At 43.8% G+C, this 17,248-nt stretch overlaps 1 protein-coding gene across 2 annotated transcripts; it reads right to left on the bottom strand.

The window, feature by feature from the left end:
- Positions 1-192: 192 nt before the first annotated feature.
- vldlr (very low density lipoprotein receptor) lies at positions 193-15,818 on the bottom strand. Of its 2 annotated transcripts, XM_027009039.3 has the most exons (19): positions 15,487-15,818; positions 13,171-13,290; positions 11,590-11,712; positions 9,390-9,512; positions 8,740-9,111; positions 8,230-8,352; positions 7,736-7,858; positions 7,161-7,280; positions 6,804-6,929; positions 6,285-6,456; positions 5,847-6,071; positions 5,564-5,682; positions 5,324-5,463; positions 4,598-4,739; positions 4,368-4,517; positions 2,684-2,752; positions 1,807-1,884; positions 1,542-1,711; positions 193-1,064 (listed from the first exon to the last, which is right to left on the bottom strand). In XM_027009039.3, exons 1-19 carry the CDS (start codon positions 15,551-15,553, stop codon positions 1,029-1,031), a joined length of 2,598 nt encoding a protein of 865 aa, XP_026864840.3. In that variant the 5' UTR covers positions 15,554-15,818; the 3' UTR covers positions 193-1,028. The 2 variants fall into 2 exon arrangements, with proteins under 2 accessions (XP_026864840.3, XP_081558925.1); XM_081702799.1 differs by lacking the exon at positions 2,684-2,752.
- Positions 15,819-17,248: the final 1,430 nt, after the last annotated feature.

Below are 17,248 nucleotides of genomic sequence, written 5' to 3'. Positions count from 1 at the left end.
TCTTCATCCCCACCTCCCCATACACCCACATTAATCTGGATTATGCACCACTAAATATATTGGGCCAGTAGGATTTACTACTTGTGAAGCCTGTGGTAACTACACTGCCAGAACAGACAGCATTTCCCATCCTTTAGGTCAATGGCATCTCAAGCATACACATTGTGGCCTTTAGGAAAGTGGACAAAAGGATTTATTTTAACATTAATCTGATTTAACAGACCATTTCATTTTATTTTATGCGTTTGCAAAGGTTTCTTCAATACAGAGCACTGTGTCCCTCTGTACAATGCTATAAAAAAGATCACAGGAACAGCACAAACATACAAAATAGTTTAACAAACTTGGTTCTCTTTTTAAATACTTTTTTTCTACCCTGGTACTATGACCCACCATAGCAAAATTGAGTCAAATGTATACAATCTTATTTACACAGGACCTTTTGATCAAAGTGCTTGGAGAATCCTGATTAATGTTTAAGAGGGATATGTACAGTGTTTTACAAACAATCTAAGAGCACTCCTCTTATAGAGCTTTGGGTTTTTCCTAGGACACACAAAAAGCTTTATAAGAATGTGCTTCTGGAGGTAAATGTTCCTAAGGAAAACAAACAAAAACTTGCACTTACTCACTTAGACATTACTGCCTAAAAAAAAAACAAAAAACCAAAAACATTTCATTTAAATATTCTCACACACCCACACACACACCCCAACAGAACTAGTGTTGTCTGGATTCCGAGTCTCTGTCTAGGCTCTCAGTAGTTCAGTTGCTGATTAATTTTGCAGGGGCCCAAGTTAGGGGTTGAGTCCATAAAAGGCCATATCTTCAATTCTGTAATGCTTTGGAACATTTTACTCCAAGGAGGAAGCAATTCATTGTCACATTTCACACAAAAACACACCACCCCAAAGAAACAACCGTGAAATGCACTTTGGAAGGCATCTGACTGTCGGTCTTCTGCAGCAACAGTGGTTGGCAAGGGTGCCGAGCGTACAGTACATGAAAGGAGTGGTGCAGAGGTCTATTTACGGAAGGTCATCCTCCGTGTTGACCACTGAAATCTGGAGGCAAAGAAGGAGACATTTTCAGACAACAATTTAAAGAGATTCTTTGGACCAAGCCTTGTTCATGATACATTCATGTTGGTCACATGAATGTTTAGCTGAACGAGATCATGAAATTTACATGTGTTGGTACATAGCTATACATCTCCTTGGAAAAATATAGGTGTGAGAAAAATTGACTCAGGACATGGTCACAGATTTGAATTGGCAATGGGTGAGGAATTCTCTCTCTCTCTCTCCCTCCATGACACTATTCAGAGATTTCACTCTGCTTAAATCAAATGCCACTTCAAATAAGATGCCCAAAACAATGCTAGATGTGATTATGGCATGTGGTATGAATACGGATTACTAGACAGTGAAGTCAGACTCTTGTCTGAGTTTCACAGATGGCCTACAATGATGCACACAAAACAGGTGTTCAGCTGCAGTTTTGTACAGTACATCAAATTAACACAAAAAGGTCAGACTCACTGCGGGATATGTATGACCAACAGATGCAGTGTGTCTGCTGAGATCAATGTTGAGGTCTTCTTCTGTAGTCTTCAAGTACACTGGGTTGTCAAAGTTCATGCTCTTTTTGTTCTTCAACTGCCAGTTCCGCCACATCAGATAACCTCCCACTGCAGCCACTGCCAGCAGCACTAAGGACCAGAGAGCCAGTGGCTGGATAGACACACACCTTCTCATACCAACACGACGAAGACTTCTCTAATGGACAGAAAGTAGGGCTACTCACACACTGGCAAAACAGCCCAGGCAGCTGCTGATCCTTTGGCTGACTTTACTTCATGTATGGAGGTACTTATATTTCCTTCTAGGCGTTGTTGAGGAAGAAGAAAAGTTAGTCTGAATCAACAGGTTATTTGAACACAACTAATAAAAAAAAAAAAAAAACCCATAACATTTGACCAGTATGCTAGAGCTTCCAAGTCAGTTGTGCATCAGAAGAAACCAATCAATTGCCTAGTATAGCTAGAGGAAGGTAACCAATGACATGACTCAAACTTTATTTATTTGTCTCATTCTCTCTCTTCCCTAGCACTGAGCTAGCCAGCTGAGCTTACCTTTGGTTTTGGAGTGGCTTTGAATAGGGGAAAAGTTTCAGCAGCACAGACATTTTTACACCAATACACCTGTAACTACACTATGGTTATTACCTCTCTAATATACAACTAATGAGTCACAGAATTCACTAGGATACAATATTTGCTATGAGCTTGAGGTTAGCTGGCTCGGCGAGTATTCAGTTGAAAATGCTGCACTTGAACTAGGTCACAATGCAATTGCCCTAGATGGCCAACAAACCTACTCCTCCCACCCCCCAAAATGACCACTGTTTCATTAATCAAGGAATTAACAGTTGGTAGTAATAAGGGTTCTTGCATCTCTGGCCTTACACACAGTTCATAATTCATTTTCGAGATCCCCCAATATTTTTCAATGTCATCGCAAGGCAGTAAAATGCATATCAGTGGCCGAAATGCCAACATGGTTGCAAAAGCGAAATGTGCTCAGATGTGCTAAAGGGCTTTACTAAGGCTAATGGAGCCAGTTCTGATGCATGTTTCCATGCACATGCAGTCCAAAAGGCTCATAGAGGGACACTGGGTTACCTTGAGGATGGGTGGTGTATATGCGTACTCGCCCTTGATCTTGTGGGGCAGATGTAGCTGTAGATGGCACTGTTACAAGAGAGCACAGTGATAACACCATGGCCAATACCACCTGTAGTGCATTGCATTATAACAGTGCTACATGTTTATTCAAAACACCCCCCTGGAGTGTTGGTAGAACTGAAGGAGCCATCAAAAGGCAAGAAAACAAGCTGAGACACAGCTTCAGACAGCTAGTAGCATGTGGGCTGAAATCAAAAGACCATTCCATTGAACCGTCTCATTTCATACCCACCTACATGTACAGACTGATTAAATGTCAAACTGCCATAGGAAGGGGGGGGGGGGTACCCTTTCTGTACCATGCATTACAAGAAATGTACTAGAGATATTTACTTTTATAAACCATTTTACAGTAGTTGGAAATAAATCTGGCATGCACATTTACTGCCTTTCTAGGCACAATGAATGAATTTGTACAGACACAGCCAATATGGCCACTGAGTGTTTGCAGTTTAATCAGGAACAGAATACTACTGAAATTTGGTCCAATTTAAAACAGTTCACATATTGGGTGTGGCACTGGTTAGTTAGAATGCTTAAGCTCCAGAATAGGTTATGTAATGCACAAGTTTTACAAACTGACTTGACTTGGTTGTAATTTATTATTAGTCTCCCAGTGAATAAACTTCAAAAGGAGGTGCTGTCAAAAACAATGGCATGTGAAAGGACACCAAACCACCACTTTGTATTCTGTCATTTTATGTGTTGGTCAAAAAAGGAATGCTTTGTATAGGATACAGAGTATCAAAAATGGATATCCTACAATGCCTTGCAACCACTTTATGCTTCAGAGACTAGAAATACAGACAATGCCAGCTCAACATAAGCTTTTAAAAGCCAAGAGATCAGTTTTAGATCTAGTGTCACAAAACTGAAAAAAACGTTTTAAAATCTGAGTCTTTATTAGTTTAAAATGTAGGGAACATGGGTTCTCTACAAAGGGAGAAAACTGTAGCCGATTTCTGGATGTGAATCTAGCTGCAGTTCTAAAGAGAAGCCCCAGCCGTGAAGCTTGGGCCTTTCCTCCTCAAAGGAGTTTGTGTTCTTTATCTTCATCTTAAAGCATCCATGTCAGAGAGAATAGTTTACTGCCCCTGCATTCTGCATGAAGGCAATTAGAGCTCTCCTGCTGGCCCCCCATAGCCATCAATGCTTTGCTTAGTAAAAGGCCATTACTTTGTTCAAGTTTCAGAGCCATAAAAGTATTCATGTGCTGATCCCTCCAATGGTACCCCTGCGTTCCTATAAGCTCCCTTCAGTGTTGTCCTCCAACTGTGGCTTTTCAATACCATGCACTGTCTGTATATTCCTCAACATGGCATGCTCTCTCTCTGAAAGAGCATTCTAAGGAAAACAACCCCCAGCCTTGCTTTAAGAGGAGAGGAACAGAGTAGGAGAGGAGTCTGAAAGTTTGGGGGGGGTGTCAGGCACAGGATACGACAAGGGAGATAGCCAGAGCCAAAGTCGAGATGTCTAGCTTCACAAGAGATGTTTTCACACTGCCACACACAAATGCACTGCGAAAGTATAGATGCCAGGGGAACCCAGTTAAAATTAAAATGAAAACCAGTGATGGAGCAGGCGGCGGAGAAATCAATTCACCATGCCGGCAGATACTTGCCTGGTCTGCAGTGCAGGCCGTCTGGGCCCAGCTCCTGCTCTCCTGGGCACACGCATGTGTACTTGGGGGAGTGTTTGTTGATCTGAGGCGCTGGCAGGCACATGTAGGAGCAACCTCCGTTCTCAAATTTCTCATTGCACCAGTTGGTCCCTGCACACAAACAGCACAGATTTACTTGTTGTACGACCCATCCCAGTTCCACATGGTCTCTGCCAGGCCACTGCACTCACCGGACAGCTGGATGAGTTCGTGGTACACAATGATGTCCTGAGGTTCATTCAGGTTGTTGGCCAGCATGGTCACATCTGATCCTGTGAACTTGTTTGCTCCATATATGGCCTCACTCTCTCCCTCAGTCCAGAACACACGATCCTGTCAAAATATGCAAGTGCCAAAAACTGTGCCTGCAACACAAAGCCCGTTTTACCCTCATGTACATAGGAATAGATTAATCATTCTAGTACATTTTAACCCCCTGAGCTTTCATTTGTGACTAGAGTGGCAACAGCACAGTATCAAATATCTGAGCCACATCCAAGTTTGAATGCAGCTTGCAGAATTGCAGGGAGTCTGTCTTAAAGCAACCCTCAATTATATCAGCTGTTATCAGGCCATGTTAAAATCCCAGTGTTGTGGCCAGCAAACAGAATGGGCACTAGCTAGTTTCAAATTCTGCAAAAAATCATGTTCAGTTTATGAAGGATAGCATGAGATTAGTATGCACCGTTTCTAGAACCTGATCAACTCTACAGACCAGAATCCCATACCTCGTTATTACACTTAGCTGATGCTTTTATCCAAAGCAACTTACAATTATGACTGAGTACAACTTGAGGGTTAAGGGCCTTGCTCAGGGGACCAACAGTGGAAACTTGGCAGTGGTGGGGCTTGAACCAGCAACCTTCTGTTTACAATTCAAGTACCTTAACCACTGGGTTACCACTACCCCACCGTACCTCAAACACAGTGAGTGCAAACGGGTGGGCCAGGTAGGCCTGGGACTGGAGAACTTTTCGACGATTATCTCCATTCAGGTCCACGCTACAGAGTGTATGCAGCTTGGAGTCGACCCAGTAGAGTCTGCTTTTGATCAGATCTATCAAGAAAGTCAACATTTCCACACCATGAAGGAAGTGGGCTGCTACATGGGAAATTCAAACCAAATAAAACCCTCCACAATAAAACACCACCCTTACCAAGAGTGATTCCATTGGGCCACTGAATGTCAGTCTCAACCAGAACTTGTCGGTCCACTCCGTTCATGCCAGACTTCTCAATCTTTGCTGGCTCACCCCAGTCTGACCAGTAAAGGAACCTATGGGTAGCATAAAAAAAATAAAAAAAAAAAATCCCCACACCCATCACCATGGACTTGTCAGTTCACCTTATTCCAAAACTCCTTTGCTCCTAGGAACAGTCATTTACACAAAAGATGTGTACAGCTGATTTTAAAATAATTTTGAATCTGAAAATACTTACCCAGATAGGGGATCCACTGCAATAGAAGCTGGCTCTTTCAAGTCACTGTCAAACAGCACTTTCTTCTTTGTGCCATTGAAATTGGCCACTGCTATGTTCTTACTGCCTAGATCTGACCAGTATATGTTCTTGTAGATCCAGTCCACTGCTATCCCCACAGGCATGAGAACATTATCAATTACTTTGGTGTAGTTGCCCACATCCTCACGTTTGTCCAGGACTGTGCTGTGGAAACCAAATCAAGAAGCAAATTTGTAGGGGGGAACGGCCCCACCCCACACACAATAAGAATGAACGCTCTGCATTCATGGGCATTTCAAGCACAGACTGGCACTTCAATTTGCTAACACACTAGGCTTTTAGCATCAAACATATGGTCCAACTACCCTTTTCTACACTTCAACAGCTGTAGAGAGATACCAGAAGACCATCCTTTACCTGAAGATGGCTTTCTGTCCCAGGTCCGCCCAAAAGATCCTCTGTTGGGTGAAGTCAGCATCCAGGGCCACGGTGTTGCGCAGCTGCTCCACTATCTGGGTGTACTCACGGCGCTCCAAGCCCAGCTTTCGAATGTCCCTCCGGTTCGTGAAGATCAGACATGGTTCTTTGCCTGTTGGGCAGAGAGATGTGGAGAGTTTAGGGAGCCACAAAGGCAGCTGAAGGCTCGGCCTGTTGGGAAAGGCAGGGTTATGTAGGCTTATGGATATCAAAATCCAACTTTGCTAGAAGGTTACCACTCTGAACTTTAAAGCCTCTATGCCTTTTTTCTCCAGTTATACTCCAAAAGAAGTGATGGGTGGACCATCCATACATCACTCAGCCGACCATGTGAAACTGCTGTAAACGAACCAGCATTACTTGCGGTCAAGAGTGCTACGCCAAGGTAAATCCCACACTTGGCTCAGGATACCTTGAAGGCAGTAACAGCTGTCCACATTGGTGCTCCATCTTACTAACCTACTGCTTTGCATACCCCCGTGGTGGGGTCCATCTGATAGCTGCTGTGACACTCGCACTTGTAGCCTCCTTTCAGGTTGATGCAGATCTGACTGCAGATCCCAGGGTTTAAACACTCGTTGATATCTACAGGAGGTAGAAATAGAAAACTGATGAGCTAATGATGTGACCAAGTGAGCAGGAATTTTTTTTGTTTCAGAGAAATAATTATTGCAGTAACCTTTATAGGAAGATAAAGCATTGTACTATAACAAGAAATCAGACTTCTCTAAACCAATTTTCTGCTCCAGTGAAAATCAGACACACCAAACACCCCCCCCAATTGTAAGTCCAGCTAGCTTCTGTGGCTTCACGCACCCCCGCAGGTTTTGCGATCGATGAGCTGGAGCCCAGGGGTGCAGTCGCACTCATAGCCGATCGCCATGTCGCGGCAGATATGTGAGCAGCCGCCGTTGTTGAGCAGACACTCGTTTACATCTGAAACAAAGCAGGCAGTTAACTTAACTTGTGTGATTAATAATCAGTATAGGGACTTGACAGGACACAACCAATCACAGAAGCAAGCACTGCAATATTCTAGAGGTGTTCTGGGCGACTGGAGAAATGGGCAGTGGAAGATACCGCTAGTTCATGACCTTGGAACGCTTCACCAGAAACCATGACTTGTAGCTAGTCAATAGTTGTTCTCCATTTCTGACAAATGTGTTTTAGGTCACAGTTTATATCCACAAGATCAGAATACCAAGAAGCAACATCACATTAGACCAAGCCCTACATTTACACACCGCCTACACACACTGACCCAAAAATCAGCCTTCTGCTTGCAAAGAGTTCCCCTTGTCTCCATTATAGAGCTGCAGAGCAAGACTGATCTGAAAGCAGCAGCTCAGCTCACAGGGACGATCCTAAATATTGTTGCACAGTATACTTACTGCATTCTTTAATTGGTTCATCACTCCAGTCAGGGCAGTCGCGGACCTTGTTGCACACTTTGCTCATTTCGATGCACTCTCCACTCCGACACTTGAACTTGTCATGGCCGTTACACTGAGTCACTACACAAAATTGCAAGAGAAAAAAAGATTCCACAATGTGAACACCATGACAGAGGCAGACAAACAGAAAAACGCTACACATAGTACATTATTAATAAACAATGTGATGTGCCACATGGTAAGCTACACAGCATTTCAGGACTTCAGATTTAAGCCCCCGGGTATCACTTCATTTCTATAGATCTGAAATAACCAGGAGAAACTGTGCACTGTATTGAGCCTGGATTTGACCCAATTCCTCACTACAGAGCTTGCACACATTTCACTTTGTTTTAGGTGACCATCCTTAAACATTAAATGATCAACAAGAGCATCAGATAGTGCCTTCAAAGGCTAGAAAATCCTCGGGTCATGTGGATCGCTGCACTCACAGTTTTTACAGTTGACTTCATCTGTGCCATCAGCGCAGTCTCGAATGCCGTTGCATTGGCGGCTGCCATGGATACAGCTGCCATCGTCACACTTGAACTGGTCAGGGTGACAGGAGCGGGCAGCTAAAATGGGGAGCGCAGAAACAAAACACCTGCATGTGACCTCTCATACCAAGGCATACAGAACAGCAGACCCATTAGAGCACATTACCTCAGCACCACAGCATAAACGCATCATTCAGCATAACCAAAATATGCATTTCCATCAAAGACAGTGGCCAAGTTCCCCCCCCCCCCCCCAAACTTGTCTTCTAGCATCAAATCATTCCCCTGCAATTTCACCATTAAAAGTTTACCTTAGCAGCATTTCCCACATGCATCTCAAGATCTTAAAGCAGTGCGGGTTCAGTGTGATATAAACAGCAATACAATGCTTTTAGGAATCCCCTGCCCTGCTTTCTTGGTAAATACTATTAGCAACTGCATCCAGTTGGTAGCACCCCCACTCACGGCAGTTCCTCTCGTCGCTGCCATCTTTGCAGTCGGCGTCTCCATCGCAGCGCCAGCGCCGGTGGATGCACTCGCCGGAGGCGCACTGGGTCTCGCTGGCCGAGCACTTGGCCGGTGGCGTGGGGCCGCGGCCACAACGCTGTGGCGATTCGTCCGACTGGTCCTGGCAGTCCACGTCCTCATCACACACCCAACCACCTGGGATGCAGGTAGCATTGCCACACTGGAACTCGCCAGGGGCACATGATGAGGGCAAGCAGTCCAGCTCGTCACTGCCATCACCGCAGTCATCCTCACCATTGCAGATGAAGTTGCGCGAAACGCACCGGCTGCTGGCGCAGGTGAATTCCAGGGGGGCACAGGTGATGTTGCCTATGTTGAAAGGGTGAAATTCCAATGTGCTAATGGCATTTTCAGGAACACAATTTTACTTATGCAGCCACATACGGAATAAAGCATCACTTTCTAAAAGGTCTAAACTGGGCTGTAATATTATCCCAGTTTCCCCAATCTCCCCAGACATGGGTGAATCACCCTGTCACATGCAATAAAATTAATCGCTTGAGTCATGACTGCACTCACCCTGGGGAATCTAACGCACAAACAAATAGACTAATTTAAGTGTCTGCAAGAATTGGCCGCAGGCTCACCGCAGTTGACTTCGTCCTCTCCCTTGTCACAGTCCTTTTCACCGTCACACTTCCAAAAGATAGGAATGCACTGTGTGGAGCCTGAGCCACAGCTGAACTCATTCACACGGCAAGTTCTGGTGTCTGAAGAGCAAGTGAAAAGTAAGGGCAAGATTTTACCCCTCACCAACCATTTTAAAAAGCTAATGAGAACCCAATTACAGGCGAATAATTCAGTAACATTTGGGCTCATGCTCAGATGTCATTCACTTGAGGTTCTTAGAAACTGGCATAGCACTCACTATGAATTGCTTAAAAATGGCCCAAAACACTAACTGTAAAACAAGGAAATACAGATTAGTCCTGAAAAAAAAGAAAGAAAAAAAAAGAAGCCCTTACACCCCAGCACTCAACTGATTCAACTGTCCATTCTGGACAACCAACTCTTATTGCTACCACCATGGAAGCCCTTCAGTTGCTCATGCATTGCCTTGGAGATTGGAGTACTACAACTTGCTCCTCAGTGCCACCAGACCCCTGCAACTCAGCCAGAGTGCAGTTGCATGGCTTGATTTCAACCTCGCAAAGTTCTCCCACGTCAGCCCCTTTCCTAAACTGGCTTTCCTGTAATGGTTATCAGAAAAAAAGACTCTCACCTACAAAGCCATAACTAGACCAGCTCCCACATGCCTAAAAGTGCTAAATCACACCCCATTCAGCAACAAGCTGCCTTTGAGCCTTTCGTGCTGCTCGACTTGAATCACCACCCCCAAGACGCAAAAGACATGCAAGACGACACTTTCGTCCTGGCACCCAGGTGGTGGAATGAAACCTAAAACAGTTGATTCACTGCATTTTCTAAATTCAGCAGTATGTGAACTCAAATTGAAATTACATCCAATAGGAGGGAAAGATTTAAAAAAACAAACAAAACAACCCCAAAAAACAACCCACCCCAGATAAACTAGTGCCCAACTATTAAGTGTTCTTGAAAGGAAGATTATATTTACACAGGCATACCCCCCACCACCTCCCAGCCCAAAGTGGGTCAAAGGTCATCTTTCCAGGCCTAAAATCTCAGAAGAATGCAGGAAAAATAAAGCATTAGAAGCCCATGTATGCAGTCAGAGTACTCTGCCATGTATAAAAAGAAAGGGGGGGGGGGGGAGAGACCACACAAAAAACACTAAAAACACCAAGATGTACCGTTACCCTTGTGAAAGCAGCCATTTACAGACTAACTTTCCAACAGCTGGTCAAACAAGAACTGATACGGAGCAGCACGTACAACATATAAAAATACTCTGCTGGCTTTGTGGGCCTGTGGTAAACGTGCCTCCCACCTCCACAGCACTGAGTCATGAGATTGTCCGACATGCCAGAAAACACACCTGCATGGAGACATCTGAGCTCCAAACCCAAATGTCCACCACATGAAACGGCAAAATAGAGAAACATTTAAACAAAAGTATTTTTTCCACATTCTAGATAATTACACATTTAGTCATTTCACCTTTAAATTTGTGAAACAATTAATTAGCCATCTCTCACCATCACTCTAGTATGAAGCATTCATCCCATGGAATGAGCTCACTTATGTCCACCATCAGTTATCACTCCTGCATGGATATGAGGCATGGGAGCCTAAAAAGGCATTCCTTTTTATCCCTGATAAAAATGGCTGCTGGTATTTCTCAGCAGGGATCCATCAAGCTGGGAGTAAAGGACACCATGTGATGGCGTTCCAGAATGAACCAGAATGTAACCCGAGTGGACGCCCAGATACATCCAATGTGACGTGCTTGGAAGTGCAGCCCTCAAAAAGGTGCCGATAACAGGTGGGAATGACTCGAGGGAAAAAGGACACACCATCCTGAATCGTTTTCCTGTCAAGTCCCACCCCCCGATCCTTTTCCAGCTCGCCCCCACCCAGTAACTGGTGCACAACAAGGCAGGATAACCACTTATACCCAAGGGATTTGATCCATTAACTAATGGAACACATATGCAGGAAACACCCTTGTGTGCTCCTACTGGATGGCCTTGACGCCATGTCAACCACAGGATTTATTACCAGCTAAACAAAATGGCTGTTGTGATCATGCGCAACTCCGAAGGGATGGAAGCAGCACAGGACCTGTGGCCGGGGGGGGGGGGGGGGGGCGCGCAACCAGCTACAACCAGCCTCATGACAGGTTAGGGATGGAAGGTTCATACTTACGGCACACGTCGGTGCCCTCATCGGAGCCATCTTCACAGTCGGGCTCCCCGTCACAGTGCCACCTCTTGGGTATGCACTGGCCATTGCGGCAGACGAAGTCCAGCTCTGCACAGGTCTTCCTCACTGCGACAGTTGGTGAAAACAGAACACAAAGTCAGGTACAAATTCAGCTGGGTAAGAACAAGTTCATCACTCAGCAATTTTACAGCAGGAGTGGAACCCATGTTCCTGAATGCATTCTTAGCAGTGACCTCTGGACAGCCCCACCCTCTGGACACTTCATAACAAAAATGAAGCAGCTGCTCTTCAAAAGAACCTCAAACCCTCCTTCCCACCAAAACCCTCCCATCCCCAACTCTCCATGTTGGGACATAATGGTGTAAATAAACAAAAAGCCTCCATATTCATAAAGCTCTCCCAGTTATGTAAACAGTCAAATCAGGTGGCCAACAAATCTAAGATGTATGAAAAGTCTAGCCATTCTGAAATTACATGGGTGCACCAAAATATTCTAATCACGTACTGATAACACTTTCAATGTCAAATATTTTCCAGTGTCAACATCATACAGCTCTAATGTCAAGTTACTTACAGCTCTGAGCTTGCATGATAAAACAACTTAAAAATCCTTTAAAAAGTTTAGTATTGATGTCGGTCATTGCTTTACATTTAAAATTTAAGATAGATGGATAAGCATCTAACTAAGCACTTTCACACAAAAATCCCCAGTCAGTACAAACCAATTCATTTGAAAAAAGAAGCATGTGTGTCAAAACACAGCATTTTATACATGCAAGTTGGACAGAAATCAAATTGACTACAGGAACAACTCCCATCCGAAGGCAGAGCCAAGCCCCATTTTCAGTCATTTCATGTCCACTCGACGTGCAAGTGAACGCCTTAAGACAAGAGCCGACTATGGGTGCAACAGACAGGAGTGGTAGGAGGACGCCTACCCAATACTGTACATTAGCATTCTCCCCACACAAGCCAAAGTTTGCGCTCACTAGGTTGGAATTCTGTGTGTGTGCTGGGTGGTGGCTGTCACAGGAGGCACACTCACAGCGGACACCATGCGGGGAAGGAGCTGCAGCACTGGGCTGGAATCCTGATGACTTCACTGGAACTGTTACGAATTTTGGATGCAGATTAATTTCTATGCCAACCCCTCCCTCCATCTATGACCCAGTTACCATAGATACAAAGAAAGCTAGTTCATCCAGAATGGGACCTTATGGCTCCCAGGGCCTCGTCATGTTAATCTCTACTGAAATCGTGCATGTGGGGTAGCAGGCAGACCTGACTCAATTGGGGAAGTGGTCAATTTGTTTAAAAGGTCCGATATAGCAGTGGCACTGTACACTATCTGGGTGCAGCCTGAGCAGATCAGTCTGTGCACAGTCTGCACTTCAGGATGGAGCCCCTGGAGGATTGCATCAGTACTCCAAATTAGCACAAGATGCCTGAAAGTGTACAGCACAGAGTCCAAGCAAGCAGACTGCATAATCGGCCATTGTATTGTCTTTGGGCGCGTTTCCTGGAGCACCACAGTTGCATGTGCATGGACATATTGTGACTCACCACACGTGTTCTCGTCACTCCCGTCAGAACAGTCCTCATCACCGTCACACTGCCACACAGAGGGAATGCAGCGGCCATTCCCGCACTGGAATTGGGACGGCTCACATTCAGTGCGGGAGCCTGGGGATGGGTTGGTGTTGGGGTTAGAATTTGGGACAGCAGCTTGACTTGGCTGCTTGTAGAGAAGCAGCTGTATACAACAAAAGCATCAGTCCTAAATACTACTACTTTTTAAATAGTGGCAATAATAATAATAATAATAATAATAATTACATTGTGTATCATTGTGTCTAAAATGAGGACCCTGGTAATATACTGAAAACTTTCCAAATTATCACCAGGTGGTAACCCTCATGTTCACATAGTAATGTACTCTTATTAGGTTAGAACTGAAAAACTACAAGGAGAAGATCAGGCTGCCCTCATATTCTAACTGCAAAACAAAAGCATGCAGCTCAGCATAAAAATGCCCCCGTAATTAGCGCCAGTATCTGTACCCGATATGGATAAGGGTGAGCTTGCATGGAACAGAGAAAGAGACTAGCTCGGGTGACACGCGAACAGGACAGCGCATCAGACCGAATATTTTTCCAGTTCACCGACTTATCCACAGAACACGACAACCACATTATGAACATTACGTAGGGTCAAGGGCAAATTCTTCAATGAGAAGATGGCTACTAGGAGCCAGTCTATTGCCTCCAAGGGCAAATTGTCTGGGTTTTAGAAAACATTTGTCAAGCTGCTCTCTAATTTATCATACCCAATCATTTTTCCACGATGTGAACAAAACACCAACGACATTAGCACCTTAGCTACAAAACAGTATAAGGACATTCATTTAGAGCGCACTTATTCCAATCGTCTCCGACTGTGCATTACAAACATTAGCGATCCGCAGCTGGACAGACAACACGGCCAGCATTCACTGCGAGCCCATGACCCCGTATACATTCTTTTGGAGCAATGTGGTCACGTCGCGAGTGGCCGCTTTGGTAGCGCTTATTATGACGTGCGATACGCTGTTCGAGCCAATCAGACTCCGCGAGGGTCAGTTCCAGATTAGCCTCCAGCAGAGAGCAGGACGCCGTCACTACCAATTAAAGCGAGACCAGTGCTGCCACCCCATCCAAAAGACGAACAGAATGTAACCCTACTGAGAGTGGAGAATGTGCGTGTCAAAACATGTTTTAGGGGCTAATTTGGGTCATAACTTTCACGGTGGGTGCAACGTGTTAGAGAAAAAAAGGCTTCAGTTTTGAGTACAACACTGTTGGTAAATAACTGCAGAAAATGTATGGAAAGCGTAACTAGTATTGGAGCGTCACAACGCTACACGGTTCCCGACTCCAAAACACGTGATCAAATTATCCGATAACTAGAATCAGGTGATCTGAGCAGAGAAAACGCCAACCTGCGCGGGGTATGACGCTCACGTAAGACACGCAATGGTTTCATGTCCCCGCCTCTTAACAATCCCGTTCTTCTGGAGGACCAGAAAGGGCTGTTAAATCCGTGCAATTTAGGTCAGCGGCGCACCAACGAACTTGCACAACGTACTTTAGTGCTCAGAAATATCGATTTCGATATAGGTGGGAACAAAAGATGGATCCATAATAACAATGCAGTTTTCAATGTAGCTCAAAACGATGCCCTCATCTATTCGCCAACACAACTACAATTCGTAGACGTGACCGAAGTGATCGTGAGACTAAAATCAGCAACTGTATCCTAGAACTAAAACCACCTGCTCTTTGTCAATTACGCAATCCCGGGGCAATCTCCGCACCCACACCAGCCATCCTTGCATAGAATACTTGGCTATTCCGAAAGCACAGCAACGGTTCGGTCGCATCTCATAGAATAAAGTGTTCAGTAGACGCATTTGAGATCACCGGTTAATCAAATAAGACTACCAGACAAAATAAAGGAGGGGGGGACTCCATGCTCAATAACGACGAAAAAACTGAAAAGCGGCATGTTGCTACAAACACTTGCAGAGGCCTGTGCTTTAACGCCTTTTTCAATAAGCGACAGAGGAGCCACATACTTACATACAACTGCTCACTGAAGCATAGGTTACATTTACGATTTAACCTAGGAATAAGTTATCACATCATAATACATCGATCCAGTCTAACAAGTCTACGTGATTTGACCATGCATTTCAAAAGAGCCCCACATGCATCTTTATTACAAGGGTTTGACAGAGTGACTTCTTTGACAAACGCTTATAGCATCTTAAATGTAACCAAAATCTACACACAAGTGTTCATACATATCATCAACCACATTATCACCATATCGAACACCTACCTCGAGCAAGTCCACACAGCTGAAGACATACCGGCAGCAGAAGAAGCCCCAGAGTAGACGTGACCATTTCGTGGTATAGCTGAACGGTTTGCTCCGGCCTCGTCCTTCTGTGCTGATACTGTAGCAGAGCCGATATGTCTCCGTGAGACAAACAGAAATCAACCGGAACCACGCGCTTTTATCTCATTAAAGCAGTCCCGTCCCGTCCCGTTCAAAAGCGCCCAACATGCGAACGACTCATGAAGCCGTAATCCATGTCTTTATTTACTGATAGCATAAACCTGCAGCAAATAACCGCGCCAGACGAGCAAGGCGGATTTTCCCCCTTCAACATGTCATTTACACTTTGTTAACCCCTTGTGTACCACAGACGTCTTAAAGATTGCGTGATGAGAAATGTATGTCCTACATGTTTGGTAGATAACAATTTGTTATTAAAACAATTAGCAGATTCTTAGTCAATATATAAATTACAGTTATGCTGTAACTTGTGATAAACATTATTATATGCTTTACAGAATTGGGACTACATAGCACCTTAAGTGTCAGGGTGTTGTGGCTCCACCTATCAGCCACTTTAAAACTAAAATAATGGTCTAATATCAACTAATGAATCATAGATTAATATAATTACCAAAAACTAATAACTACGTTAAAATATATTGACTAATAAAATTTGAAACTGTAATTTAACTGAATTTATGTTTTACCGTGTTGAGCTGAAGCAGGACTGTTGTAGCAAGGAACACACTAAACTGCACAATGATTAAGAGTGAAGAACATTAACATGATTAGAATCACACAGCAGCAGTAGTATACCTTTTGAATCCTCCTTAATGATCACAGATTAGCTCTTGAATAAATGACTGAATGAATAAACAAGTTGCTGAATAGTAAAAGCTCATCTAATTGTAATCCATTTAAATTATTTTATTGATAAGATGCTTTATCAGCAGATACATAAAACTTGCAGCTGGTCTGATGTCATACATGGATTTTTTAAAAGTGTAAATACATAATTCTTTTTAGACTCCATTGTAGTGATTCAGTGATCATGCTTTTTAAACAGTCTACTCCATATTAATGCTTCATTTTCAAATTGTGCAATAAGAAGTTGCAACAGAAAGGTGCAGGAGGAGTAATTTTATGTCAAAGTAACATTAAAGGATTCTAACAAGATCTTAATAAACATTGTTTCTAATATTGCTTAACAAGCTCATGTTTTTAGATTTTGTCACGTGTAAATACCAGGGAAGTGATACCCGGTCTTGACCTTTAAAATGACTAAATGCAGGACTGTGGCTTGGATTAAGAGTCAGATCATCTGAAGAAGCTGAACCCTTCTTTCTGGCTTTTTAGCAATATTTCATGATATTTTGGATGAACATTTCAATCCAATTAACATGACGTGTTGACTTTTGTGTTTTTTAAAATCACTTTTAACTGTGCATGGTCTTATAAATATTATAATGAGTGAGGGATACACGTAGCCTTAAATTTTGAGACTGTATCTGAGTCTCGAACATCTGCAGGAAAGTTATTCCATATTGTGGGAGCTTTATAGGAAAAGGCTCTGCCCCCTGCGGTAGATTTTTTTAATACTTGGTACTAGTAAAGAGCCTGCATCTTTTGATCTAAGAAGACATGATGTGTCATAATGCACTAGGGGTTCCCTAAGGTACTGTGGGGCAAGACCATTCAGTGCTTTGTAGGTCATTAGAAGTATTTTATAATTATTATGAAATTTTACTGGGAGCCAATG

This window comes from Electrophorus electricus, chromosome 19, assembly GCF_041902795.1.
Source record: "Electrophorus electricus isolate QZ-2024a chromosome 19, ASM4190279v1, whole genome shotgun sequence".
Lineage (NCBI taxonomy): Eukaryota > Metazoa > Chordata > Actinopteri > Gymnotiformes > Gymnotidae > Electrophorus > Electrophorus electricus.
The sequence above is the reverse complement of the archived record's forward strand: the minus strand, read 5'-3'. Positions and strand labels throughout refer to the sequence as shown.